The 25987-nt window shown below is 40.4% G+C and overlaps 1 protein-coding gene across 1 annotated transcript in view; it reads left to right on the forward strand.

Annotated features, from left to right (window-relative positions):
* syne1a (spectrin repeat containing, nuclear envelope 1a) overlaps nt 1-25987 on the forward strand; it is a 202842-nt gene that overhangs the window by 151920 nt on the left and 24935 nt on the right. Inside the window, 33 exon segments of the mRNA XM_053488825.1 lie at nt 62-184; nt 290-451; nt 1356-1556; nt 2600-2773; nt 4240-4431; nt 7640-7771; nt 8133-8233; nt 8343-8487; nt 8597-8722; nt 8819-8968; nt 9085-9285; nt 9592-9693; nt 10138-10257; nt 11674-11874; nt 11995-12168; nt 12255-12386; nt 12473-12669; nt 14159-14291; nt 14448-14630; nt 14725-14874; nt 15971-16147; nt 16352-16507; nt 16794-16949; nt 17778-17948; nt 18064-18197; nt 18299-18503; nt 20135-20317; nt 20578-20724; nt 20814-20968; nt 21212-21359; nt 22733-22827; nt 24212-24461; nt 24702-24896. Coding sequence (XP_053344800.1) covers nt 62-184; nt 290-451; nt 1356-1556; nt 2600-2773; nt 4240-4431; nt 7640-7771; nt 8133-8233; nt 8343-8487; nt 8597-8722; nt 8819-8968; nt 9085-9285; nt 9592-9693; nt 10138-10257; nt 11674-11874; nt 11995-12168; nt 12255-12386; nt 12473-12669; nt 14159-14291; nt 14448-14630; nt 14725-14874; nt 15971-16147; nt 16352-16507; nt 16794-16949; nt 17778-17948; nt 18064-18197; nt 18299-18503; nt 20135-20317; nt 20578-20724; nt 20814-20968; nt 21212-21359; nt 22733-22827; nt 24212-24461; nt 24702-24896 — 5271 coding nt within the window.

Genomic DNA, 25987 nt, shown 5'->3' on the forward strand with positions numbered 1-25987 from the left:
CACATTAGAACTAGATAATGGTCTAAATATTGTTCTGCATTTGATGCACTCTCTTCCTCAGACTGCAGGAAGACCCCCATTAAGTCGCGCCCCTCTACAGGAGCTGTATGACCAGTCCATGGAATCCGCCGCCACGGCAAACCTGGATGACCTACAGCGCTCGTGGGAAACGCTAAAGAATGTGGTAAATGATTTTCCATCCCATTCTCAACTCTTATCAGCGTACATAACAGTGTTATCGCTCCCCGGCGCACTCCTGACCGCTTGTGCTCTACTCACTGCTGTGTAGATCAGTGAGAAGCAGAAGAGTCTGTACGAGGCTCTGGAGAGGCAGCAGCACTACCAGGAGTCTTTACAGTCCATCTCCACCAAGATGGAGTCCATCGAGGCTTCACTCAACGAAGGGCTAGAAGCTGGAAAGAGTCCCGAGAGCCAGATGGCAGCCCATCAGGTGAGGGAAGCAGGGACTGAGAATCACATTAGTATCAAATCCTAATTATTTACTGGTAGTTTTTTTAAAATGTGGATTTTAGGGACCACATATATATTTATTAAAGAATAAATCAATAAAGAACTTAATTTGGTATACTTACACTTTGACTATATTTTGCCTGGTGTTCCTCAGGGGCCTATGCTAGTACCACTGCTTTTTAAGATTCTTACATGTACTGTAAATGGTAAATATGCTATTTAGCCAAAAGTCTTTGGACACGTACAGTATACTGTATGTACTTGTTGGACATCCCATTCCAGACTTTCCACTAGATTCTGTGGCAAGGCTGTGTGGAGCATTAATGAGTTCAGGCGGATGTCGAGGAGCCTCAAGTTCTTCCAGAAGGTGTTGGGGGGGTGGAGTTTATTCAGGGCTCTTTGCAGGACACTCATTCCAGGTGGAAGAGATTTTGTAATGCTACAGCACACAAAGACATTCTATGCAATTATTTGCATCAGAATTTGGGGGAACAGTTTAGAGAAGAAACTCCTATGGGTGTGATGGTCAGGTGTCCACTTACTTTTGTTCTATATTGTTTCTCTAAAACAAATATATAAATCAATATGAGTACAAGGAACTGACTAAGAGTTAATGTGGTCAATGTATACTGTATATGGCTATACTGTATGTACAAAGCTAAAAAGTGATGGGTAACGTAGATGGGTTTCTGTAAACTAAAGGAAATGAAAGCATGCATAATTAAAAATAAATAAATTGTGCCTGTTTCAGTTTCAGCAATGTGCCTGTGTTTGTCCTTAGTAAGACCAAGGCAACATAATAAACAAATAAATATAAAACGCACGCCCTTGCCCCAGTCTGTGCTGTATTGTTTCAGTAAATGATGGACTTCCTGTGTGTCCAGGCGCTGATGGATGAGATCCTGATGCTTCAGGATGAGATCAGCGCTCTACAGGCGTGTTTCTCGGAGGAGCTCCAGCGGGACGAAGAAAACCCCGAACAGGACGCTGGCGACCAGCTGGCACTGCACTCCACCCTCACCGTGCTGGGAGAACGCATGGCCACCATCCGCATGAAGGCCTCGGGCAAGCGCCAGCTCCTGGAGGTGAGACATACGGTGTTCTTTCACACGCGACAGGAGCCTGAGCAGAGAGGTCTGGGGTTAAACTGAGTGTCTTATCGTGAACAGAGAATCTTAAGCTTGTGGCCTTTCTCATATGGCGTCTTTAATGAAAAAACAAAAACGTTTACTAAACAGATTAATATCAGTAAATAAGAGGGAAGTACTTCAGACTTTAAACAATTTCACAAATCCTTAACAAATACTAAATCTGATGTTCAAATGTAAAGTGTCTAATGTAAATTGTAAACTCACACACATGCACAGATGTCACAGTGTGCATATCAGGAATTTTAGAAATTTAATCGCAAATGTATTTAAAATTTTTTAATCTTAATCTTATTATTAATAATAATTGATTTATAAGTAATAACTATTTATAATCTAATATTCTATTATAATTATAATAAATTCTAATATAATTGTATGTATATTTTTACTTTATTTATTTTAGTTTAGCATTTTTTTCACTTTTAAAACAGTCTTTTATTTGTTTACATTTTCCCTAAAACTATTACTTAAAACTGCAAATTTCTAATATTTCAAAAAAAAAAAAACATACAATCAGTTAACCAATAATCAATACATTTATTCATTGTTAACGGTAACAAGATGCACATTGTTCTCAGTTGATTATAGTTTTATTAAATCAGTTCTAGTGACATAATCTCAACATTTTAGTTTTTATGAAGCAAATAAAAAAAGTCAAATAGTTATAACCAAAAAAGAAGCCAGTCCAAAATCCTGCTTGTCTATTTTTCTTGATTCAAAAACAAGAAACATAAATTACATGTTAATAAACATAAAAATTCTCCGTCCGGTACTGTGCACCACCTGTACAAGTTCAAGTTAACAGATACTGTATATGAACTACACATGAGAAACATTGCGCAAAACAAACATCATCAGTTAATACATTTTCAATCGTAATTGAATCGTAATCGATTAATGTTCAGTCATTAAAATTTCTTGTACTAGCGTAATTCTGCGTGACTGTTAATAACAGGGTGTTGATCTGTGCTGTGCAGGAGCGGCTGAACGAGCAGCTCGAGGAGCAGAGACAGGAACAGGCCCTGCAGCGTTACCATAGCGAGGCAGAGGAGCTCGATCATTGGCTGCTCAGCACGCGAGCGACACTTAGCTCCGCCCTCCAGCCGCATCCGGAGGACATGGACATGGAAGAGCAGCTGATCGACTGTCAGGTGAGCAGCAGGGAAGTTGCTTCTGATTAGACAATGAGGCCTGAAATGTCTTGTAGAAACCTAATAATAATAATAATTAAATAAATAGAAATAAAAATCATCATACCATACTATACCATGAGGGCTGTTTTATAGCCCATGTTCCAGATCACTTGGTACTCTCAGGAAACAGATGTGAATGTACTCACCTCATTATTCTGGACCTAACGTTTGCTAAGAAGCCATGAACTGGAAAATTATTAACTGGAGTTTGGTTTGTGGTCAATCATTTATTTTCTGGCTGCTTTTAGTCGTTGATTTTCCAGAAAGAAAAATTTGTTGAAATGGATAGCTTGAGAACTTACACCATGATGCCATGTTCTCCAGATTGATACACACCATTCACAAACGAAACTTTTTTCTTTTAAACGACAGTGATTCCAGTGGTTAGTCTCGACTATATGGTGGCAGAGGAGTGCAAACTAAATAAGAAAACCGAAAACATAATGACAAAACAAAATGGCATTTAAATGCTGTGAGGCTGCAGTACTTCTTCGTAGAGTACAGTATGTCTCGAGTGACAGATGTCTTTTCCAATCAGCAATAAGAATTTTATTCACAAACTATACAGTACCCACCTTTTCTGCTTTAACTAATTTGTTGTTGTGTTTTCTCATTTGGTATTTTGTTTCTGGATATGTCGTTGTGTTTTCTGTCAGTGTGTTTTCTGTTATGTTGTTATCCGATTTTTAATTTTGTTTTCAGTTTTGTTATTTTGTTTTTGAATTTGTTACTTTGTTTTTAGTTTTGTCATTTTGTTTTCGGTTTTGTTATTTTGTTTTTTCAGGTTTTGTCATTTTGTTTTTTCAGGTTCTTTTATTCAAATTTTTTTTCATTATGTTTTTCATTTTTATTATTTTGTTTTTGTTTTTTGGGGGGGGTCGTTTTTTTTTTTTTTTTTTTCATTTTTTAATTAGTTTTTTGTTTTAATATTTTTTTGGTTTTATTATTTTGTTGTTGGGTTTTTCAATTTCTTTTTGGTTTTGCTATTTAGTTTTTTTTTTAATTTCTCGACACTGTAACTAGAGTCTAATAACTGTAACATATGATTGGGTAATAATACACTTGTTTTGGCTGTAGCTCATTCACAAGCTTAAACAATTAACAGTAAAAGTCAAACAGTAAACAGTAAACAAGATTTTTTGCTTTTTATGAAAGAGGAGCATATTAATTGTTATATGATGAAACAAAAGATACGCAGTATTCCAATTTTTTTTCTAAGCCAGTCATTCAATAAAAATGCAAACAAGAGAAGTAATAATACCAGCTAACGAGCAACATTTTTCATGTTCGAAACCTGATTGGCTCTTATATTTTATGACGTCATAACCCTGGCTTCAGCTGTTTCGTTGTGAGCCGACGGTTCCAAAGACATAAGTGGGTCTGTATATTGTATGCGATAGATTTCTGCTCCATTCTGTGTACAGAACATGCTGCTGGAGATCGAGCAGAAGGTGCTGTGTCTGTCCGAGCTGTCCGTACACAGCGAGAGCCTCCTGCTGGAGGGAAAGGCCGGCATGCGTGGAGACGCCGAGCAGCTCACGCTCAAACTGCACAGCCTCAAAGCCAGCCTGCTGGAGCTGCAGCGCATCCTCCAGGACAAACACACACACATCCAGGTGAGTATCTTAAAAAAAATGAATACTCTATCCTGAAGGAACAGCCTAAGCTTTGACTCGTACAAAGTGCTGACACGTGGAGACACCGCCTTAAAGGAGTCATTTTTTTTCATCAGCACACAGGATACGGTTCTTAGTACTCTCTCGCGGTTTCAGTTACGTTTCAGTTAAACCGTCTTCTGAAGTCGCGTGTCTCAAGAGCACCAAACAAACTTCAGTGGTAGAGAAACCAGCCCGACCGCAGTCCTCCTGTGTCATACTGAAACCCCTGTCTGTCTCATGGGTGAGGACCGTGTACAGAGCAAAGCAGAAGAGCAGCCAGTCAACAAAGTGATTGTTGGGAACACAGAGACCTCTGGGAAAGGCTGTTTTCCTTATGATAAGCGTCCCTCAGGGTTAATTTCAGCACAGGTGTGTAAGCAGTGGTGACTCCAGCTGTGTTCGCTTCACTGTGGACGCTCATGACTAACACACAGCCACCAACTTTGGAGATACTCAGTAGTCTGAGAAGTGAGATGTCTGGAGCATTTTGGTCTAAAAAGTGAACTCCTGAAATGAAACTCATTTTAAATAAGTCACTCTGTTACTTTTGTACATGTAAACTCACGATACAAGGCTAATGTGACCACCAAAGAGTTTGGGGAGTTTGGTGTAGAGTTTGGGGTGTTACACTGCAAAAAATGTTCTATAATATCTTAAAATAAATTCACAACAAACCAAGTTTAAGATTAAGATTATTTCTAGCCAGTTGTCACTAATGTTGCAAGTTTGTTTTGATCTGTTTTCATTTTATTGTAAGAAAGTATAGATAAATTCAACTAAACTTAAGATATTTTCACTTGCTAAGATATTTTTTTAATGTAGACATTGAGTTTGGCTATTATCTGTAGGGTTTGATTATTAGCCATGGGGTTTGATTATTAGCTATGGGGTTTGATTATTAGCCATGGGGTTTGATTATTAGCCATGGGGTTTGATTATTAGCCATGGGGTTTGATTATTAGCCATGGGGTTTGATTATTAGCCATGGGGTTTGATTATTAGCCATGGGGTTTGATTATCAGCAATAGGGTTTAATTATTAGCCATGGGATTTGATTATCAGCAATAGGGTTTGATTATTAGCCATGGGATTTGATTATCAGCAATAGGGTTTGATTATTAGCCATGGGGTTTGATTATTAGCCATGGGGTTTGATTATTAGCCATGGGGTTTGGTATATTGGCTGTAAATTGAGTTATCATCCATAGGGTTTGGTTACTGGGTGTAGTTTAAGTTATCGTCCATAGAGTTTGGTTATTAGCCATAGGGTTTATGTTATTAGCCGTAGGTTTTGGTTATTAACCATAGTGTTTATGTTATTAACCATAGTGTTTATGTTATTAACCATAGTGTTTATGTTATTAGCCATGGTGTTTATGTTATTAGCCATAGTGTTTATGTTATTAGCCATAGGGTTTATGTTATCAGCCATAGTGTTTATGTTATCAGCCATAGTGTTCATGTTATTAACCATAGTGTTTATGTTATTAGCCATGGTGTTCATGTTATTAGCCATAGTGTATATGTTATTAACCATAGGGTTTATGTTATTAGCCATAGTGTTTATGTTATTAGCCATAGGGTTTATGTTATAAGCCATAGTGTTTATGTTATTAGCCATAGTGTTCATGTTATTAACCATAGGGTTTATGTTATTAGCCATGGTGTTTATGTTATTAGCCATAGTGTTTATGTTATTAGCCATAGGTTTTTGGTTATTAACCATAGTGTTTATGTTATTAGCCATGGTGTTTATGTTATTAGCCATGGTGTTTATGTTATTAGCCATGGTGTTTATGTTATTAGCCATAGGGTTTATGTTATTAGCCATAGTGTTTATGTTATTAGCCATAGTGTTCATGTTATTAACCATAGGGTTTATGTTATTAGCCATGGTGTTTATGTTATTAGCCATGGTGTTTATGTTATTAGCCATAGGTTTTTGGTTATTAACCATAGTGTTTATGTTATTAGCCATGGTGTTTATGTTATTAGCCATGGTGTTTATGTTATTAGCCATGGTGTTTATGTTATTAGCCATAGTGTGTATGTTATTAGCCATGGAGTTTATGTTAGTAGCCATAGTGTTTATGTTATTAGCCATGGTGTTTATGTTATTAGCCATAGTGTTTATGTTATTAGCCATAGTGTTTATGTTATTAGCCATAGTGTTTATGTTATTAGCCATAGGTTTTTGGTTATTAACCATAGTGTTTATGTTATTAGCCATGGTGTTTATGTTATTAGCCATGGTGTTTATGTTATTAGCCATAGTGTTTATGTTATTAGCCATAGTGTTTATGTTATTAGCCATGGTGTTTATGTTATTAGCCATAGTGTTTATGTTATTAGCCATAGGTTTTTGGTTATTAACCATAGTGTTTATGTTATTAGCCATGGTGTTTATGTTATTAGCCATGGTGTTTATGTTATTAGCCATGGTGTTTATGTTATTAGCCATGGTGTTTATGTTATTAGCCATAGTGTTTATGTTATTAGCCATGGAGTTTATGTTAGTAGCCATAGTGTTTATGTTATTAGCCATGGTGTTTATGTTATTAGCCATGGTGTTTATGTTATTAGCCATAGTGTTTATGTTATTAGCCATAGGTTTTTGGTTATTAACCATAGTGTTTGTTATTAGCCATAGTGTTCATGTTAATAACCATAGTGTTTATGTTATTAGCCATGGTGTTTATGTTATTAGCCACAGGGTTTATGTTATTATCCATAGGGTTTTGATATTGGGTGTAGTTTGAGTTATTATCCATAGGGTTTTGATATTGGGTGTAGTTTAAGTTATTATCCATAGGGTTTGGTACATTGGCTATAGTTTGAGTTATTTTCCATAGGATTTGAGTTATCATCCATAGAGTTTGGTATATTGGCTGTAGTTTGAGTTATTATCTAAGAGCTCAGTTATTAGCCATATGGTTTGGTATAAGGGCTGTAGTTGAAGTTATTAGCCATAGGGTCTGTTTAATAGTCATAGGGTTTGGGTTATAGCCATGGGGTTTGAATTATTAACTGTAGAGTTTGAGTTGCTAGCCATATATTTTGGATTGTTAGCCATCACATTTGGTTATTAGCCATAGGGGTTGAGTTATTGTCCATGGAGTTTAAGCTATAGCAATAATCTAACAGCAAGTTTCCTTTGTTACCTCAGGGTTCCTTGATGGAGCAGGAGGAGAGTGAGCCAGACTCGTCTCTGTCTCAGAGCCCAAGCGTACTGGACTGGCTGAGTCAGGCTCGGTCCACTCGCAGCCAGCAGCACCAGGACACGGTGCAGAGACAACGGGTACAAACCTCACACCATAAACTCATGTATACTGTGTATCTACAACCTCACCACACCTTAAACGTGTGTTTGATTTCTAATCAGGTTAACGTTGCTACGGAGCAATAGATAACCAGATACAGTTTATAATTTGGCTGTAAGGTGGGCGGGGTTAAGATCGGTGTGTTAGTCCAGAGCTAAGCTAGCAAGTGCAAGTGTAGCAGCTCCGGTGACTCCATAATCAGGTGGACCTTAAAATGGAAATATCATGATAAGTGCTGCCTTTCTACACTGTCAATCAAACATTCTCGTTAGAATATTAGGCCACGCCCATTGGGTCAGTCTTCCTGGTGTAGTAGTAGTTCATCTCTGTGCTGTGCAGGAGTTAGAGGCACAGCTGGAGGAGCAGAGGAAGCTGATGCAGTCTGTCGCCTGCCGAGGGGAGGAGATCCTCTCACAGCAAACCACGCCCAATGGAGAAAGGTGTGTCCTCCTGGATAATGGGCGCCATTCTTTAAAAAAAACCTTTTGCATTTGCTTTTTATGACTCTACCAATTTGTCTTTTGTGTTTTTTTTTTATATTTGTCACAGTCACAGTGCTGCAGATCTACCGGATGCGGGTGAGAGCGCGAGCGAACAGGACTGTATGATAATAAAGTGGGAAAATCTGAACAAAGACCTGAACACCAAGCTGCAGCTTCTAGTGAACACCATGCAGGACGAAGAGCTCAGCACGGTACGTCACAAACACGCCATGATGATAAACGGCATGTGCGCTCAGCCCGTTAGAGCGTGGTGATGGGATTTTTGACCTTGCTCTTGTCTTGTCTTGTCTTGTCTTGTAGGTGTATCAGAGGTCTCGAGTGTCCAGCCCAGGAAGTCTTTTCAGAGGGGATCAGCTCACACCGGACGTTTTTTCCCCAAGTGCTTTATTCGAGACTTTAAACCACAAAGAGGAGGAGCTAGCCGAGGTAGATATTAGATATACTAATAGGTATAACGGACCTAGATTAGGAGTAAACGATGTTATTTGATTTGTCCTGTTTTTGTTTTGTTTTTTTCACCAGGCTGACGTTGACCCCGCCCACGCTCGGGAGAGGAACCTGTACAAGGTTGTGTGTTCAGCCTCCGCCTGGCTAGACACGGCAGAGAACAGTCTGCTCTCTGGCCCCGTGCTGCTGTCTGACGACTCGGAGGTTCAGCTGTGTCATTTAGAGGTACGCCGCGTCTCTTATTGATCAGATGAACTGAAAAATTAATTAGCGATGCATCTTTTTGAGAGATTTGAAAGCGTCTCTCTCTCTGTCTCTCTGTCTGTCTGTCTGTCGTTCAGGGTTTGAATAAGGAAGTGAAGAATGTCAGAGAGGAGGTGTGTAAGTGTCAGGAGGTGATGCAGGGATGCGACGGAGGAGGCGACGACTTGATCGAGGATGTGCTGGACGGACTGGACGGGAGGCTCAGGTTGATGGATTCGCTGCTGGAGCAGGGATGTGACAGCATCAGAGACAGACTGCAGGAACACACGACGTTCCAGGTGCGTAATATTTTTTTATATTTTCATTAGAGTACGCTTAATCAAGACGTTTTTAGGAAGCGTTATAAAAATAAAAGAGCCAATCGAGAATCGAGGGCCAGTGTGCGAATACAGGACATTGAAAAGTGGGCGTGGCTTTATATATATATACATACACATAATCATAATCAAAGCAATGTGTTGTAAAAATGTGCTCTAATGATTTTTATTAAATTGCATGTAGTTTAAATTAAAATACACATACTGTACAAAGGGATTTATGAACTGACGAAGCCTTGACGTCTTTTACTTCCCGTCGTCTTCCAGGCTGAACTGAGGCAGTTATTCTCTGCGATGTGCGACTCGAAGCATCTGCTGCTGCAGAAGATGTGCGGAGCTGCGGATCGTCCGGCGTCCAAACAGCTGGAGGTTCGGATCAGACATCAGCTCGTCATCACATTTATTCACCCACGAACATATTTGAAGAAGAATTGAATTTAAGACGCTAATATGACGCGTTATTTTGAAGGATTTACCAAAAAAACTGTTTGGTCTATAATTATTGTATCAATAATCCAGCGCTTTTTTCCCTTGTGGTGGGCGTGGCTATGTGCGTCACTCAACAGAGCCAATCAACACGATAGTTTACAGTGTATAAACTATGAGTATGTGGGAGATACAGACATGAAAGTGCGACATACAGTAGCATGGCTTACTCCAAAATAATGTTATTTTATTTAATATATAATAATTATATATGTTATAATATTATCGTGAAATCCGGACCTTGACTCGAAGGAAATTTTATTGACCAGGCATTCTTGATTATATATTATTTTACCTGTGTGTGTGTGTGTGTGTGTGTGTACACAGACTCTGGCTGAAGCAGAGGACAGTCTGAGGGAGTTTGAGCAGAAGGTGTGTGAGATGAGGACTAAAGGAGAAACGCTGCAGTCGGACCCAGTGACCACGCAGGAGCTGCTCAGACTGCAGGTACAGAACGTTAAATGTTTCTGTTAATAATCATTAACATTAACACACCAGCGAGGCTCACGATAAGGTTGCTGCTGACATTTCTTTCTGAAATATCAATAATATTAGGCGTGGTGCGAAACTTTTAAAGACGTCCTCGTTCTCTTCTTCTCTTGTGTTTATTGGCGGCTTTCAAACCAACTTGGTGCATACTGCCCCCTGCTGTATCTGAAGGTCTATAACACAAGTGTACACGAGCACCGAACAACAATAATAATAATAATAATAATAATAATAATAATGTGAACGCTGGTCAGAGGGGGAGAGGGGAGCAGTCGTACCCGAGCATCGTATAAATCATCAGGCTTAGTGTAAGAGCAGCCTAAGAGACCAAGCTTTCACACATCTGGTTATGTTCAAATGCCAGGAAAGGAAACGATGCTGAAACTATAAACCAGAAACTAAAAATGGTTGAGATGATCTTAAAGGTTTTTCATAAGAAAGTCCTAGAAAAAGGTTTTGAAAATGGTTTGGTTTCTGCATTTTTGTCTTGGGTTTCTGAAAATGTTTTAAGTTCCTGAAATGTTTTTGAGTTTCTAAAAAATTCCTGTTTGAAAAAAAAAAGGGGTATTAATATTTTTATATTTTAATATTAAAAGTTTCATTTAAAAAAATCCAGAGTTTACCAAAAAAGTTCAAATAAAAGTTTTTGAAAAAAGTTACTAAGTATCTGAAAAAAGTTTAAGTTTTAAAAAATATTATTATTTCACTCTGTTTTTGCAAGTGTAACCATGTTCCATGCTTCTTTGCAAAAAAAGATATTAGATTGTTTAAAAAGTTTTTAAGTTCCTGAAAACGTTCTGAAAAAAGATATTAGAATTCGGAAAATTTTACTAAAAATTATACTAGATTTGTGAATTAATAGTTTTGCATGAACTAATCTACTGGGAATCTACTGTATTTATTATGTAAAAGAAAAAAAAATAAAAGAAAAAGTAAAAAAAAGTATTGGAATTCTGCAAAAATTAAAAAAAGAATGTGTTTTTATAAATAAAATATGTTGAGTTTTTATAAAAAAAAAAAAAAAAAACAGGTTTTATGTGTCCAAGAAAATGAAAAAAAAAAAAAAAAAAAAGTTTTTAGGTTCATGTGTAAAAAAAAAAAATTATAATTATAATAATAAGTTACAGACAGCCTAAAAAGAAATGTTGAAGTCCAAAACGGTTCCCAGGTCCTTGGATGGGTTCCTCATGTCTTGAAAAAGTTGCCAGGTTCCTGGAAAGGTTATGAGTTCTCCATGTTGAACAGGGTTGTGGATATGCAGCTGATATGTTGTTTTAGTTGGAAAATAATTTCCGTCTGTGGTCCATTATGTTTTCCTGCCTGACACGCTGTGTATGTGTGTGTGTGTGTGTGTGTGTGTGTGTGTGTGTGTAGGACGTGTATGAGGAGCTGGTGGAGATGGTGGGCTCGAGGCGGAGTGCTCTGAACCAGACACTGGTGTTGAAGGCTCAGTATGGGAAGGCTTTACAGGATCTGCAGGAGCTGGTGGACACGGCGCAGGACAAAATGGCCGCCGATCAGAAGACGACCGCGGGCTCCGTGCTCCAGGTCCAGATCCTCCTGGACAAGCACAAGGTGTGTCTCGTGTGTGAACGTTTGAAGTGATTGTCCTAGGGGTTGGAACCTGATTTTTTTGTTATTTTTTTGTTTACGTTTTACGTGTGTGTGTGTGTGTGTGTGTGTGTGTGTGTGTAGGAGTTTTTCCAGGGTCTGGAGGCCCACGTGGTGTTGACGCAGGCGTTCTTCAGGCAGGTCAGTGCGGTGATGGTGCAGAGAGAGGCTCAGATTCTGGAGCAGACCGTCGCTCAGGCCCAGACCGTCCTCAAGCAGGCGCACAGGAGAGGGGTGGAGCTCGAGGGCATCCTGGAGGTGTGTGTGTGTGTCTGTGTGTTATATTAAACAGATTTATATAAACCCTATTTGAGTGTTGGCTATTGTGTGCGTGTGTGTTTCAGGAGTGGAGCAGTTTTGTCGGAGATTACCAGGCCCTGTACACGCAGCTGGAGGTGGTGGAGGGCAGCATTCCGGCCGTGGGGCTGGTGGAGGAGACCGAGGAGAGACTGAGCGAGAGGATCGCGCTCTACCAGGTACTCTACACCTCCTGCAGCGCCCCTCGGAGGTCTGTATGAATAACCGCTGGCGTGCGCTCTGAACTCTGTGCTCTGTCCCGCAGTGTCTGAAGAGCTCCCTGGTGGAGCAGCAGCAGCAGCTCTATCAGGTCCTGGAGGACGGGAAGAGACTGTTACTGCGCGTGTGCTGCTCGGAGCTCGAGGCTCAGCTCACACAGCTCGGGGAGCGCTGGCTCAGCAGCACCACCAAAATCAGCAAAGAGCTGCAGCGCCTCGACTCCACACTCAAACACTGGACCAGGTCTCACAGCTTTACACTCACCGCTTTACACTCACCGCTTTACACTCACTGCTTTACACTCACCGCTTTACACTCACCGCTTTACACTCACCGCTTTACACTCTACAGCTTTACACTCACTGCTTTACACTCTACAGCTTTACACTCTACAGCTTTACACTCTACAGCTTTACACTCACTGCTTTACACTCACTGCTTTACACTCTACAGCTTTACATTCCCCGCTTTACACTCTACAGCTTTACACTCACCAGCTTTACACTCACCATTTTACACTCACAGCTTTACACTCTCCGCTTTACACTCTACAGCTTTACACTCACCAGCTTTACACTCACCATTTTACACTCACAGCTTTACACTCTCCGCTTTACACTCTACAGCTTTACACTCTACAGCTTTACACTCACCATTTTACACTCTACAGCTTTACACTCACCATTTTACACTCACAGCTTTACACTCTCCGCTTTACACTCTACAGCTTTACATTCCCCGCTTTACACTCTACAGCTTTACACTCACCAGCTTTACACTCACCATTTTACACTCACAGCTTTACACTCTCCGCTTTACACTCTACAGCTTTACACTCACCAGCTTTACACTCACAGCTTTACACTCTACAGCTTTACACTCACAGCTTTACACTCTACAGCTTTACACTCACCATTTTACACTCTACAGCTTTACACTCACCATTTTACACTCACAGCTTTACACTCTCCGCTTTACACTCTACAGCTTTACACTCTACAGCTTTACACTCACTGCTTTACATGCTACAGCTTTACACTTACCGCTTTACACTCTACAGCTTTACACTCTCCGCTTTACACTCTACAGCTTTACACTCTACAGCTTTACACTCACTGCTTTACATGCTACAGCTTTACACTTACCATTTTACACTCTACAGCTTTACACTTACCGCTTTACACTCTACAGCTTTACACTCACCATTTTACACTCTACAGCTTTACACTCTACAGCGTTACACTCTACAGCTTTACACTCTACAGCTTTACACTCTACAGCGTTACACTCTACAGCGTTACACTCTACAGCGTTACACTCTACAGCTTTACACTCTACAGCTTTACACTCACTGCTTTACACTCACTGCTTTACACTCTACTGCTTTACACTCACCATTTTACACTCACCATTTTACACTCACTGCTTAACACTTACTGCTTTAATCTTTAATTAATCTTTTTTAATTATTTATTTACTTTACTCTTAATTTTTTATACTTTCTTTTAATTTCCCCTTGCTTCACTTTTACATTAGCTTTATTCAGCCATGACTTTGTCTCACTACACTAATTTACACTTACTTTACTGTACTGTACTTTCTTTACTGTTCTTTACACGTTCTTTACTTTTCTCTTTTTTACTTCATGGCACTTCATTGCACGTCTATTTGTTTAAATTACTTTCCAAGATTTACCTTGTTTACAGTTATTTCTTTCTTTCCTTCTCACCAGGTACCAGAGCGACTCGGCGGAGCTGGGTCAGTGGCTGTCCTCGGCTCTGGACAGACTGGAGTTCTGGAGCACGCAGTCCGTAACCGTTCCTCAGGAGCTGGAGACGGTCCGAGACCACCTGCACGCGTTCCTGGTGAGTGAGGACACTCTCAACAATGTTCACGCACCTCCATCCTGAAGTTTCCTGCTCATCCTGCAATCAGAGGAACTTTTACAGTTACTGTTTAAAAAAACAAAAACAAACCCTGTCCCCTGCCTCACACTTGTCCCCCCCCTGCCCTGTCTGTAGGAGTTCTCTAAAGAAGTGGACGCTAAATCATCCCTGCGCGCGTCTGTGCTGAGCCGCGGGAATCAGCTGCTGAGGCTGAAGAAGGTGGACACGGCGGCGCTCCGGACTCACTTGGGCCAGGTGGAGACGCAGTGGGCGGAGCTTCTCACACGCATCCCTGTGGTGCAGGAGAAACTCCATCAGGTGAGATTTTAAATAAAACACAGGAAGATTTCTTTCTCCTCTTCTTCTTCTTCTTCGTCTTCTTTTTTTTACACACTGTGTTTGCGCTGTACAGCTGCAGATGGAGAAGCTGGCGTCCCGTCACGCCATCACCGAGCTGATGAGCTGGATCTCCCTGATGGAGAACGTCATCCAGGAGGACCAGGACAAGATCCTGGGGGCGGTGGGCTCAGAGGTGGTGCAGGCCTACATCCAAAAATACAAGGTGTGTGTGTGTGAGAGAGAGAGTGTGTGTACAGTACGTGTGTCATTTGTCTCAACATATAGGGAAGGATTATTAACTTTTACTTTTTTCCCTTTTTTATCCTTCACTTTTTTTTGTCTGTTAATTCTTTTATTTTACTCATTTAGTTTTCATCTTTTTAGGATCTTCTTTTCTCCTTCAATTTTTATTTCTTTTATTGTCCTAATGATAATGTTTTTTCTCCCTGCTTTTCCTCCTTACTTATTTCATTTTTTATTTTCTTCTTTTTATTCCTTTTATTCTTTAGACATCGTTTACATTTCTTTTATTATTTTGTTTTTTATCGATGTTCCTTTTTTGTGGGGGGGGGGGGGGGAATCATTGTTTATGTTTCTATTTTGTTATGATTTTAGTTGCATTTAAATGTCTTTTAGCATTTTTCTTCATTTTTTTTTACCCTTTTTTTCTTTATGCTCTTTTAACATCTTTCAACTTTTTTTTAAATATTTTCTTTGTTTTCATTTAACCTCTTCATTTTATTTAACTTAAAGTTCCCTTTAATTCTTCACTTTCATGATTTTTCAATTATGTTTTCCCTTTTTCTTAGTTAATTCTTTTTTCTTCTTCTTGTTTTTCTTATTTGCCTATTTTTGTCATGTTAAAAAAATCTACTTATTATCTACTAATTATTTCTTAATTTTTTTACATTTTGTTGTTTTTTATTTTTGTAATTTTTTCCCTTTACGATTTTCTTTTTATTGTTTATATATAACATATAATATTTACATTTTCTTTTTTTATTTTCCTTTTTTTATTATTTTAGCTTTTTGATAATATTAACTTTTTTTTTTCGTTTTTACTTTTTTCTTTCTCTTTATTTTTTCTTTTTTGTTTTCTTATTCTCTTTCTCTCTCTCTCTCTCTCTCTCTCTCTCTCTCTTTGTGTGTGTGTGTGTGTGTGTGTAACATTTCTATAATAAGACTATAGTATCCAGGCTATAGATTTGTTTGATCCCTCACTGAACAGACATTGTGCTGGAGTTACTGTACAGTAGAGATTTACGATAGACTCAGTCCAGTCCAGTGCTCAATGTCCAGTCTCTTGTCCCCGTGAGCAGGGTTTCGGGATCGACCTGTCCTGTAAGCAGCTGACGGTGGACTTTGTGAACCAGTCGGTGCTGCAGATGAGCAGTCAGGACGTGGAGGGGAAGCGCAGTGATAAGACCGACTTTGCCGAGCGTCTGGGAGCCATGAACCGGCGCTGGCAGATTCTACAGGGACTCATCACCGAGAAGGTCCGTCAGTGTTTCTGCTTCTCTGTATTAAACCCTGCGGTGACACGTTTATAAAGAGTGAGATAAAAAATACTGAGCCACTGAAGAGGGGAATAGAGGTTTACTCACTTTAGTGATGTTTTAAAATGATAATCCGTGAGTGAGGATGATGTCAGATGAGTCCGATGAATCACCGTGGTGACGTCGTGTCTCTCCCTGTCTCAGATCACCTTGTTGGAAAGTTTACTCGAGAGCTGGCTGGAGTATGAAAACGGAGTCCAGACCCTGAAAACCTGGATCAGCATCCAGGAGGAGAAGCTGAAGAAGAAACCCAGGATCGAGGACGTGGCCTCGGTGCAGAACCTGCTGAAAGACTGCCAGGTGATTACACACTCACACACACTGCCAAAATGATTACACACTACTACAGTGTGTGGATACGGGGGGGTGATAACCATAAAATCCTATAAAACATCTGCTGTTTAGTTAAAGAAGAAAAAATCAGCTAAATTAAACAGCTGGATAAATAATTAGTCATGTTTTCTGTTTTCTCACTAAGAGCGACTCATAAACCACTTCTTACAGTAAATCATGAGGTTTTCATTGAGAATGGGTGAAACGACCAAAATAACAATAGTGAGAACATATTGTATTTGTGTTCATGCAGGAGCTGGAGGAGTTGGTGAAAGAGAAGGAGAAAGACCTGGAAAAAGTGGAGGAAAAGGGATGCTCGCTCATCCAGGGCAAGAAAGGAGATGCTGCAGCTGTCGTCATGGAAACGCTGAAAGGGCTAAACCAAGCTTGGACCAATTTGGATCAGATGGTGAGTTCGAGACGGGGTGAAGCACCATGGGAAAATAATGAGGTATTAGATAAAAGGTAACCGTGTACACAGTGAATCTTTGCTTATTGACTATATGTACTGTAGCTAATTAGTTAGTTATAACATTCAAACATTTTTTGCAGTTTTTAGGAAAAAAGCTAATATTGTTCTTAGCACATCATTTTAAACACATTAAATCAGGTATTTAGTCGCATTCTTGGTGATTTGATGTTTGCATATTCTCAGATTCCTGGGTCAATATTTGGCAGCTGTGAATTTGTTTACAGGAGCGCCTTGGTGAAAAACAAACAAACATTGAAATCATATTTTTAGAATAATTTAATTAGGATTCTGCAAGAGGAACGGTTACACCAAGATTTTCTATGCTCTTCCTAACAATAACTTTATTATCAGCGTGGTTTTATAGCGTAAAAAAAATGTTTTTGTATCACAAAAGCCGTAACCAGCTTGGATAGTGTTCGTTAAAATGCTTCAATACAATATTAAGGATTAAAACTTTCTCGGTTCTGGTAAAAAGATCAGGAAGATGATAATACATTTTGAAACAAATTTTTTGCAGAAATTGACGATTTGGTTACACGTCTCGTGTACTGCCCCCTATTGGCCATAGCGCAAATTTAACCAAATTGATTGATGATTACATTTGTGACAATAACTGCTCAGATCAAACACCTACATTACTCACGTCAGCAGCACAAAACTTAAACGATGTACTCGTTGCATATCAATGGACTGGTGTGTAATTTTAATCTCTTACGTTTCTTCTTCTGCACTTTAACATCACTGAGCCTGTTTGCGTGTGTGTAGGTTGGCCAGGTGAAGGTCAGCCTGCGGGCCGCGCTGGAGCAGTGGAATCTGTACAAGCGAGCGTCTGAGGAGATCCAGGGCTACCTGATGGAGGGACAGTACTCCATCTCGCGTCTCAGGCTCCTCACCGGTTCTCCCGAGGCCGTCCTCGTGCAGGTGGAGAACCTGGAGGTACTGAAGATTCTTCTTCTTCTACATGTATATCCGGCTAAAGAATAAGCAGAGTGTATAAATACATGTGCATGTGTGAGTTGGTGTTAAATTGCGTGTGTATCCGTCATGTTAGAGTCTGCAGGAGGAGCTGGAGAAGCAGGAGAGCAGTCTGAAGAAGTTCGGCTCCCTCACAGAGCAGCTGCTGAAAGACTGTCACTGCACCGTGGCCGAGTCCCTCAACAGCACCCTCGCCGAGGTCAACCACAGGTCAGAGTTCACCCCGACACACCTCCAGCTCTCATCATTCATCATACGGCAACTTATTACACACCCGGTGTATGTGTGTGTGTGTGTGTGTGTGTGTGTAGGTGGAACTCATTGCTGGAGCAGATCTCAGATCAGCTGAGGAGCAGTAAGAGTCTGCTGCAGCTGTGGCAGGGCTATAAAGAGCTTCACGAGAGCAGCAGTAAGGATGTACAGAGACTGGAAGAGAGGGCGGAGAGATTACTCAATAGCTCCGCCCACAGGGATACAACGGAACAGGAAGTGCAGACCTGGAATCATGACTGTAACGTGAGTGTCTAAAGTAACTGTGTGTTACAACAGTTAGTTACGACTGAGTAATCTGTTTGGACGAGAGCCTTGAGTATGTAATCTAGGAAATGTTAGTCACTAACTGATTCACCCATTGACCCACTAACTGACCCACCCACTCACCCACTCACTGACCCACTCACTGAGTCGCTCCCTCACTAATTCACCCACTCACTGACCCACTCACTGATTCACTCACTGACCCACTCACTAATTCACCCACTCACTGACCCACTCACTGATTCACTCACTGACCCACTCACTAATTCACTCACTGACCCACTCACTAATTCACCCACTCACCGATCCACTCACCGATCCACTCACTAATTCACCCACTCACTGACCCACTCACTGAGTCAGTCCCTCACTAATTCACCCACTCACTGACCCACTCACTAATTCACCCACTCACCGATCCACTCACCGATCCACTCACTAATTCACCCACTTTCTGACACACTTACTGAGTCACTCTCTCACAAATTCACCCACTCACTTACCCACTCACTGACCCACTCACTGATTCCCTCACTGACCCACTCACTGATTCACTCACTGACCCACTCACTAATTCACCCACTCACTGATCCACTCACCGATCCACTCACTAATTCACCCACTCACTGACCCACTCACTGAGTCAGTCCCTCACTAATTCACCCACTCACTGACCCACTCACCGATCCACTCACCGATCCACTCACTAATTCACCCACTCACTGACACACTTACTGAGTCACTCTCTCACAAATTCACCCACTCACTGACCCACTCACTGACCCACTCACCGATCCACTCACCGATCCACTCACTAATTCACCCACTTTCTGACACACTTACTGAGTCACTCTCTCACAAATTCACCCACTCACTGACCCACTCACTAATTCACCCACTCACTAATTCACCGACCCACTCACCGATCCACTCACTAATTCACCCACTCACTGACCCACTCACTGACCCACTCACTGATTCCCTCACTGACCCACTCACTGATTCACTCACTGATTCCCTCACTGACCCACTCACTGACCCACTCACTGACTAATTCACTCACTCACTCACCCACTTACTGACACTCATTGACTCACTCACTGATTCATTCACACACCGATTCACTGACTCACTCACCGATCATTTATTGGTTCACTCAGCTTATTCACTCACTGATTTTCCCACTCACTTACTTGCCAATTCCCTCACTCACTGATTCATTTACTCACTCACTGATTCATTCACTCACTCACTGATTCATTTACTCACTCACTGATCCACGCAATTACAAATTTAGTCAAACACTCACTTACTTATTGACTCAATAACTAACTCTTGCTGACTCACTGGCTCATTCACCGTCTGTCTTATCGACTGACTCTCTCACTGATTCACTCATCACTCACTCCTAACTCGATCATTCACTGATTCATTTAGACCCATTAATTGACTCTTTCTCTGAGTCACAAAACATGAACCGACAAAGAAACAGAACATTTATCAGATTTGACTTTATCATGAGCACTGTACAGAAGACATATTAATGTTTGTGTGTGTGTGTGTGTGTGTGTGTGTGTGTTTGTGTGTGTGTGTGTGTATTCTTGTTCCAGGACTTACTGAAGACCAGTGCCTCGGTCCAGGCCTCGCTGCAGCGGCTAACAGATGTGGAGGAACAGCTGAGGCTGCAGGTGGAACCATCATCCATGGCGACCTTCCACACAGACTACATGTCACTCATCCGTCGCCTAGCAACAGTGGGACACGCCCTCCGCAGGCAGCAGGCTCTGATAGAGGTGACTTCATTAACAGTAATAACTCTAATAAAGGGTTTATGTATTACGTCTGCATTAACAGAGGACTGTTTGTACGCCATGGCACTGTATTCCGGTGGTAGTGTCTCCACAGTGAAACAGAGCCTCGTAACCATCAATGTGAACACGTACAGTGAAGTTTTCTTTGGGGAGATGTTTCTGGAAGGAGTCTCCAGTTTCAGTGCTTTTTAGTAGGTAGCTACTGTGGATTCTTAATAACGTCACAACGTCTCTGTCGCCAGACGAGTGTGAAGGACTGCGAGGGCTTCAGGGAGGAGCTGCGGCGTCTGAGTCGGTGGCCTCAGGAGGCGCGGGAGGTGCTGAAGGAGTCTGATCCGGCCGGGTCTGCGGATCTGTCCTCGGTACAGGAACGCATGGAGAAACTCAAGGTAGCAACTGATCTCACGTAAACCACAGTTCATTGAATAGTACGCTGTAGTGTCTGATTGAGTCTGTGTGTGTGTGTGTGTGTGTGTAGATCCAGATGCTGAACCTGAGTCGTCTGTCTCCTGATCTGGAGCGGTTAAACAGTCTGGGATACAGACTGGCTCTGAATGAGCAGGAGATCAAAAACCTTCAGGACCTGAACAGGAGCTGGGCGTCCACCTCAGCACATAGCACGGAGAGGTTCAGGTACGAACACCACACATCCGGAGGGTTTGATCGGCACTGGGGTATCGAGATGATATCGTATGGGGTTGTATTCTTTAAATGGGGAGTTGGGAGTTGATCTATTTTTAATTATTTATTTATTTATTTTTATTATTATTAATTTATTTATTTATTCTTTTTTTCTTCCTTTTTTCGTTTCCTGTTTTCCTTTTTTTGTTTGATTTTATTATTTGTGTGTGTGTGTGTGTATGTGTGTGTGTGCAGTAAGCTGCAGGCAGTCATGCTGCAGAGACAGACCTTCCTGGAGAAGTGTGAAACGTGGCTCAGCTTCCTCAACCAGACGGAGGAGAAGCTCGGCGCTGAGATCTCGGGGAATTACCAGAGCCTCTTAGAGCAGCAGAGAGAGCATGAGGTGAGATCATTGTGCCTTTATAATCTGTTATCAACTGTTAATAATTAAATCATAAAAAATACATCTGTATCATTGTTGTAAAAGACCAAGACCCATAAATATATGAAAAAAAACATATTTTGTAACCGTTAATATCTAACATCAGCAACATTCTAATATAATATAATAATATATGTTGCAATATAATATATATTTATGCAATATCGCACTCAAGGCCATGCTGTTATGATGAATATCAGCACGGCTGAGGTGCGGTTGTAGGCACGAGGGCGCGGCCAGAGTACTGAAAATATTACAACAGTGCTGATATTCAGTACAACAGCACGGCCTCGAGTATGATATTGCTTTTATATAACAGTTCCACAAACACCATTTATTATCAACAGTTTCTGATTTGTTTCTATATTTAATTGGTTATTTTGCCCCGCCCACACACGCCTGGCGGAACTAACGCACCTCGAGTGGTGGAGCTAACGACCGAGAGTTAATTCGTGTAAACCGACAGTTTAATGACCGACAGTGTAATTTACTGAGTTGACAGGTTAGTGTAATTAACGATTGTAGAACACCTGGGACGCCGACTGATACGTATAGTTAAACATCTCAGTGCTGTTACTGTCTATTATCAGCACTCAAGGATTACTCAGTCGTAACTGTTGTATAATGTAATGTAATGTAATAGCCTTGATTTATTCACTGATTGATACATGTTTCAACCAGGAGCCCAAATATAAAGTTGGAACAATGAGAATTTCTGGCAATCAATCAAAGTCATTTAAAAAAAAATTTTTTCTTTGATTTAGGGGCGTGTCGAAGTTCAAGCCCCAGTTAATGGTGTCACTAAAGAAGCCAGATGTCTAAAACACCTTAGCTTTGTTCACTTTGAGGTTTTATATTTTTTGGCAAATAAATCACTGAAGTGAGGAACGTGCGCAGGTTTAGCTAGCTGTCTAGCTCGAGTTATCTGAGAGGGATGGAAGAAGGACATGAGAGTGTCCACTAATCTGCATATTCATGTCTAGTCATAGAATTAATATTATTTTTGTATAATGTTTCCAGATCATTTGTAGCCGTTTCTCTGACGTTCTAAAAAAATGTTTCTATGTTGATTATTTTAATATTTTTAAATGTAATGCTTAATTGAAGATAAAGTTAGTGTTTATGTCCTGACCATGAAACATTGAATTATTTTACATAAATGATTGTTCTTGCGTTTAAACAGTCCCTGGTAAAGAACAGAGCAGCTCTTTTTGTCCACGTTTCAGCTGTCTGAATGCACAACACGTCTCTGAGTGAAGTTTGTCCTTGTCTGCCTCGCTGTGTGTTTAATGCGGTGTGTGTGTGTGTGTGTGTGTGCGCGCTTGTTTCTGCAGCTGTTCCAGGCTGAGATGTTCAGTCGACAACAGATCCTCTGCTCCATCATTGGTGATGGCCATCAGCTCCTGAATCAGGGACGAGTGGAAGACAGGTCTGAGGAATTATCTGTTAAAACAAACAAATAAACAAACAAATAAACAAGCAGCCTTTACGGTTGTTTTCACGCTTTAGTTTTTATTACTGTAATTAGTTTTGAGCATTCGGTCACGTGAAATGAACCGTCCTGCACTTGTCATCGCTATGTTTGATTAATTTTGGACTAACATGATTGGTCCGGCTTGTCATGTGACTTCCTGTTTGATCCTGGGTGATACGTAGGAAATGAGCCGTTACGGGCAGCGTCACCACCCACGGGACTAAAACGTTTGAATCTAGCACTGACTATCTTTGCATCTGTTCAGACGGAGCTTAATAAAACAAATTCAGACTCAGTCTAGACTGCAGACTTCAGGATTTGGTCCTGGTATGGAACAATAATTGACCTCAGGGTTCCTCAAGGGATTCTTTGGATAGTTAAGGGTTCTTAAAGACAAGCTGAAACATGCGAAAAAAGAAAGAAAAAAAACATCCACGCATTTTTTTTTGTATTTGTATGTTACTCGCGTAGTTTAATTACAAGTTGCTTTTTTACTTTCACTCTATTACATCCTAAAGCGAAATCAAGATCTCCTACTTGGCTACTCTTCATGGAGTTGCGGTGCGTAGTTTTTGAAGACGTGACAAGTATGAGTAATCACGTTTCCTTTGTGAAACACTCAATAACGCTAAACGTGTTTGAAATCAGATCAGGAGCTTGTGAGCAGACTGCAATGAAAACAGCATGTTTACAGTCGGGAAACAGAGAGAGAGAGAGAGAAATTAAAAATTCTGATTTTATTTGTCACGTAAACAGTATGCAGTGAAATGCTTAAACGACCGCCCGTGACCTTAAAAGATTATTATTAGGAAATAAAAAAAGAATAAGATAATAAAATACAGAAAAACCTTAGCTAAGGAAAATATAGGTATAGAAGATGAAACAAAATATAAAATAAAGAAGAACCTAGCTGTACAAAATATGGAGAAAAATGATTTTTTTTCCTACATTTTTTATATGTAAAAATTAAAAAAATTAGAATTATGTTAAAAATTAAAAATGATCAAGTAAAAGAAGTACAAAAGGCTTGTCATTTATACAAATGTCTAAAATAGGTTTAATAATCTGATGTTTGTTTTTTTATAATTGTATAATAGTAGAATTCGACTTTTTATAAACATATTTAAACTTGTTAAAGTCTTTCTCTGCAATGTAAAGTTCAATATAAGAAGCTTTACGAGTTTCCGCAGAGCAACAGAACAACAGATGTTTAAACCAGATGTTGTTTGTGTGTCGTTTAAAATCTTTTCAATTTCTGATCAGCTATTTATTACTACCATGTAAAAATCAAACCAGGAAACCGAATGCTGTTTCTTTTCCTCTCTGTGTTGGACTGTAGAGAGGATTTTGGCCTGAAGTTGGCGCTGCTGAGTAACCAGTGGCAGGGTGTGGTGCGGAGAGCGCAGCAGAGGCGGGGCATCATCGACGCGTTGGTGTGTCAGTGGCAGCGCTACATCGAACTCTCGGACAAACTCAGACACTGGCTGCAGGAGGCGGACCTGGAACCGGAGGAGGAACCGCAACAGCAGCAGCATCGGGGACGAGTCACGGCGCTACAGCAGGCGCGAGGTGTTCTCGACCACATACAGGTGAAAATCCAACCCGTATACAGCCGAATAAATAAAAAATAATTCAAAATAACTGTAATTAATCTTTAATGTTCAGTCTGTAATTTTTTTAAGTATCTCAAGGTCTGTTTTTATTATGTGATTTTAAAATGATTAAAACTTAAAAAAAAGAAAACATCCCAACACTCCCTTTATTTTTTAAATATTCCACTCTGGATCTAAATGAGTATGTTAACCCGTTCGCTTTTTGCCGCCCCCTAGCTGAAGGAACGAGTGCTACAGAGGCAGCAAGGCAGCTACATCTTAGCAGTGGAGGCGGGAAGGCAGCTCCTGCTCTCGGCCGACACCCAGGCAGAGGCGCTGCTGCAGGAGGAGCTGACGGAGCTGCAGGAGCGGTGGAGGAGCTCCAGCATCCGTCTGGACCAGAGGAAGAAGGAGCTGCTCGTGCTGCTAAAGGTGAGACGGTAGAGCAGAAGTTCACGTAGCGGCTTGTAATCAAGTTTTCTTTGTTCTTTTAACGAGTTAAACCGTAGCATATTTGAATTGCACTGAAGCTAGTTGTCGTAAGCTAACTACTACAATAAATCCAGACGTCCGCCAAACTTTTTCGTCTTGGAAGCGGACACATTCAAGATTTGAAATTTAAATCTTGGTGAGCTTTACAGTTGCTAAAATCTTTTTTGCTACATTTACTGTTTTGTGTTTATAGTCGTGCGATTTAATTCAATCTGTTTTTGGTTGTACGATTCAGATTTTTGAAATGATTTAAATAAACTTTCAATAAAACAAAAGCGTTCAATATAAAGTAGAGTACAGTGAAACCTCGGTTTGAGAGTAACGTGGTTTGCGAGTGTTCCGCATGAGAAGCAAAGATTTATTTTATTTTTTTTACTTGGAAACGAACAAGTCCTGGTTTACGAGTATCATGTATCACGCATGCACTTCTTGTTTTAACGTTGAGCGTCATGTGATCACAACTGAGCCAACGGTTTTTACTTAATATTTTGTGTTAATTATTTTAATGTATTTATTTTTTAGGCTGTGGAACTAATAATTTGAGTCTCCATTATTTCTTATGGGGAAATTCGATTTGGTTTACGAGTGTTTTGAAATACAATGAATTAGGCTTGTAATCCAAGGTTCGCAAAATGCTCTTGTTGTATGAGAGCATGGCCGCTTCTTTTTTTAATTATTATAATTCTTTGGAGTTCATGTGTGGTTGGTGCATCACCGCCACCTACTTGACGGGAGAACGGAGCAAAAAGATTGTTGAGGGGGGGGAATAAAGGTTTGCACGAGACGTGACATTTCAGCAATCAGCAACACGATTTCTACAGAATATTAATGTTTATTAGACGCTTAAAAACCTGTAAGAAATCTAGCTGCATGAAATGAATCAGGTAACACGTTGAATGGTAATGCAAATCACAACATGAGGAAATCAAATCGACTCAGCAGTCTACCCATGATTCACAGCTCTATTTATGCTACTGTAAAGCACCAGCTGTTGTTCAGTCAGCCAATCAGCCTGTCATACTGTATTCAAT

This window comes from Clarias gariepinus, chromosome 27, assembly GCF_024256425.1.
Source record: "Clarias gariepinus isolate MV-2021 ecotype Netherlands chromosome 27, CGAR_prim_01v2, whole genome shotgun sequence".
NCBI lineage: Eukaryota > Metazoa > Chordata > Actinopteri > Siluriformes > Clariidae > Clarias > Clarias gariepinus.